Source organism: Limulus polyphemus, unplaced genomic scaffold, assembly GCF_000517525.1.
Source record: "Limulus polyphemus unplaced genomic scaffold, Limulus_polyphemus-2.1.2 Scaffold2250, whole genome shotgun sequence".
NCBI classification, from domain to species: domain Eukaryota; kingdom Metazoa; phylum Arthropoda; class Merostomata; order Xiphosura; family Limulidae; genus Limulus; species Limulus polyphemus.
The window spans coordinates 20,224-24,518 of NW_013667860.1; the positions used below are offsets into that span (position 1 = coordinate 20,224).

General features: G+C 30.9%; 1 protein-coding gene across 1 annotated transcript in view; it reads left to right on the forward strand.

Moving 5' to 3' along the window:
- LOC106466411 (elongation factor 1-gamma-like) overlaps positions 1-3,698 on the forward strand; it is a 20,493-nt gene extending 16,795 nt beyond the window's left edge. Inside the window, exons 9-10 of the mRNA XM_013926699.2 lie at positions 997-1,121; positions 3,352-3,698. Coding sequence (XP_013782153.1) covers positions 997-1,121; positions 3,352-3,504 — 278 coding nt within the window. The 3' untranslated portion in view covers positions 3,505-3,698. The remainder of the gene's footprint in view (positions 1-996; positions 1,122-3,351) is intronic.
- Positions 3,699-4,295: the final 597 nt, after the last annotated feature.

The following is a 4,295-nucleotide window of genomic DNA, read 5'->3' on the forward strand; positions in this document are numbered from 1 at the left end:
TAAATTTTTCCCCAAGAAGTCAATAAGCCGTTTAATTTTTTCCCCGTTGTCCTAACAATGTAAAGACGGTTTATCGACTTCTTGAGAAGAATTCTAAGAAGAAAGTAAACCTGCAGACATCGGTCTTGTTTAACAAAATCTGCCTATTTCAATATTAGTAAATATCAGTTTTATGATTTCCAGTTATGTGGATTCCAATAATAATAAAAATGCCTAGGGTTCACTCCCAAAATAGAAAAATTCATGCTAGTGATAATACCAACAGTAATTTAAGTTGTATACATAAAAACATAACTTCCAGTTGAAGGAGGCTGTAAGGTGCTGGTTAGAAGTCATTTAGAATATTTCATTCAGCTGTGATCACCTTATTTAAGAAAAGATGTTGAGTTATTGGAAAAGGTTCAGAGAACAGCTACCAGGATGAATCCAGGTTTGGAGGGATTATCATATGAAGGTTGAAAACTCTAAATCTGTTGAAGATTAGGGCTTGGTGGGACATAATTGAGGTTTTTAATATTGTTAGAGATTTTATATCTATAAATATGGATGTTTTTGTAAAACAGTTGGAGGAAATGGGACTTAAGGTCACAAGTTTTAAAATGTGGAAGACTAAGGTGACACCAGGTGTAGAAGAACAGCTTCAGCATTTGAGATCAGAGTTGGATATAAGAAAAGGGATATCTTTATGTGGTTTAATAGAAAAAATGGGATATATATATATATATATATACACACACACACATACAAAGATAACAATGCAACATTTTACTTTGTCATACAACAGTATCCATGGATTGAAGTGTATGATCTGAAGTTTGTCACTCTCTTATAACAACATTACAAACTAAAGTAACAGTAGAGAAGAACCAGGAAAAATTGAACTCTCAGTGTGTTTCACATGTGTGCAGGAGAGAAAAGGTCAAAGAATGTGGCCACCTTACTTATTTATGTGTAAGGTTGTTTATAATGAGGTATTTAAGTGTTATACTTCTTTAGGTATGTTCCAAAGATTGGATAAAATGAGGAAGAATGCTTTTGGTAGTGTTTGTCTGTTTGGAGAAGACCATAACAGCACCATCTCTGGCATCTGGATTTGGAGAGGACACCAGTTGGCTTTTGAAGTAAGTTTTGTATTAGTGTGAGTAAAACATTTCTCTCTCAATCAGATGTATTTAGTAGCTTCTTTAATAAAAAAGGTAATTCTACCATAACCAGCTGGGTGGATACCACCCAGCTCGTAACTATGAAAGTATCCATGAGTAATTATGCTATAATTTTTGATATGTACGCATATTTTTACAACATTTTACAGGTTATTGGTAATCATTACAATGCTTTCATATATAAAATATTAGGTTTTTAAATTAAGTATTAAGATTTTCTTAACTAAATATTTTCTCATAAAATTCTTTTTTAAAGAATGTTGACTATTCAACATACAAAGTAATTTTGATTTTAAGATTAAAAATACTTTTATACATTAGAACATTTTCAAATTTCACATGCAAGATCTTTATAACCTTAGAACAAAAACCTATATTTTGTGTTATTTTCACTACTGTATCTCTGTACAGGTTGAGTTAATTTTACCGACGTAACCACCATAAAAAATTATATATTTATATATATATATAAATTATGCTTTTTTTTCGTTCTGGAATGACTACAAATTATAACACAAACACGTGTTTAGTGTTAATAGCTTAAATTTCATAACATTATACACGTGTATATATTTATTTATTATTTTTATTATAATAACCTCTCATTTGTGCCTGGCTAACATTATATAAGATGCAGTGCATGGCACATGCACTCATGTTATCCAATAATATAAAACTGGCCTTTACAAAGTGACCTGTCTTGGCTGTTTTAGTGGACCAGTATTTTGTAAAATGGTCACATTTCAGTTATAATACATTATATACGTATATACATTATTACTGTTTACAAATAACTTCTTAATCTTAAACTTATTTTTATTAAAATATAAAAGTATAGAAAACAATTCTCTTTTAGTTACAAACTTTGTACTTGTTTGCTGCTTGCTGTAGGTTGCTAAGCCTTGTCAAATTTTGCACATGGAGGATGAAAAGCAAAATAAATTTAGGTTTTATATATACATTTTAAAATAACCAAAAATTGTAAATTACAATATCAATTCCAGTATAATTTATCAAGCTTAGTAACTAAGCTATATTTGGGTCTAAAATATTTTGCAATTTCAAGCTCACTAAAGTCTTACCTTGACGCTTGAAATCTAGCATTAAAAGAATAAGTTTGTCACCCAAATATTTCAAAAAAGCTGAGAAAGCTACTAGGGGGACATTTTGAGCTTTCAATTGGTTAGTCACACTTTACAGACAGAAGTATGTGTACGTAGGTCTTTCCAAAAATTGACATGTGGGCTGGACCACTGATTCAGTAAATTAAGCATATCTTGGCAAATAGAAAAGATAGGAGGTTCTTATTTTATATTCCAGCTTGTCAATATTGATAACTTGAGTTCCTAATTCATAAGAAACTATAGACTTTTTATTTGGACATCACAAACATGTAATTTCAACCAGTGCTGCATTCAACATATCCAGATGACATACAAAAATCAATATTATAGAATAGTTATTTTTTAATATTTAATTAAGAAATTAGATAAGGTATAATACTAAAATTTGAATTATAATCTACGGTTTGATGCATGCCAAACTTATTTACATACATTCATAAAATAGTAGTTCACTAAAATTTTGAATGTGAGTATAAATGTGATGATGTGGCCTGAAGACCTGTAGAAATAGGGTTCAGTAAAATTCAAAACCAAATATTTGTTAATTTTGAACTTCTATATTTTTTTGTTCCTTCTCTGTACCTGAGCTGGTAATAACATGTAACAAGAGGTGATGTAACATGGTTGTAATAGCTTTTCTTGAATGTTTTTTTTTTTCTACAGTTGCCATAGTGACTTAGTTTAGTAAAACATTTAAGCTGATACATGAAAAATGCCGACTGTACTTTAATGCTGTGAGTGTTTATAAAAGTGACAGTCATGTCTCACTATTCAGTGAGACAAGTTTGTGGTGGGTGATATTTACAAGTAGGCTCTCCTCTGATCAGTTTAAAGTTAGGGATGGCAATGTGTTGATAACCTTCCTGTAGTATTATTGTGTAAAGCTAAATGAACAATTGTGCATATTTACTGACATGAATAACTGAGTTTTAATGTGTGTAAGGAAAGTAAATTCTCTGGAAGGATTCAGAAAAAGTTAATTCATTTGGCATGTTAGAAATAAAATCTTATTTGAGAAATGTTTATTAAAGTTTTTTATATTTTTTTTGTTCCCTTTTTCTCAGCTTTCCCCTGACTGGCGGGTTGACTATGAATCCTACACTTGGACCAAACTGGATGCTGATGCTGAAAACACCAAGAAACTAGTAAATGAATACCTTGCATGGGAGGGAGATTTTGGAGGCAAAAAGTTTAACCAGGGCAAGATCTTCAAATAAATAGCACCTTCTTCATAGAACTTACAAGCATGATGAATGTCTCACTGAAGAACTAACCAGTTACAAGTGCTTCTTTCTTAAGCTTATTAAATTAAAACGTTCACAAGTGTCAATTTAAGAAACTTGGTACTTTATGTGAGAATTCATCTGTTAAGTAAAGAACTCGTGCTAATAAAGATTTGTTAAAGAAAAAACTTTCTGTGTTATAATGAGGTAACCACGTTTTATGTCGGGTCATAAACACAAACATGTTCTTATATCTAACTTTTTGAAGTGTTTTTCATTGTGGTTTTCAGTAATGTTGGATAGTCGCCCAAGTAAGGTTCTAAAGAAAAAACATGGTTGCTTTGTTTCTTTTATATGTGAAACTTGGTAAAAACAGTTGAATAGTTTAAATATCACTTATAACACGTCCTGCATGAAGTGTTCACAGTTGAATAATTTAAATATCACTTGTAAACACGTCCTGCATGAAGTGTTCACAGTTGAATAATTTAAATATCACTTGTAACACATCCTACATGAAGTGTTCACAGTTTTAATAGAACAAGTTTCGTATTCACGTAAATAATATCATAAATGAGGTCACCACAGTTTAGTATGACCACGATAACACACTAAATGTGTAAATATTCCACAAACCACTTATCAGAATCTTTGCATGAAAAAAGCATTTTCTCAGCTGATGTGTATTTTCAGGAATTTTGAAACGGTCAGTCTGATTGGCTAACGAGTTGTGTATAATAAATTTCAAAACTAACCTCAAGCACGGCTTCCAATAACTGAGCTCT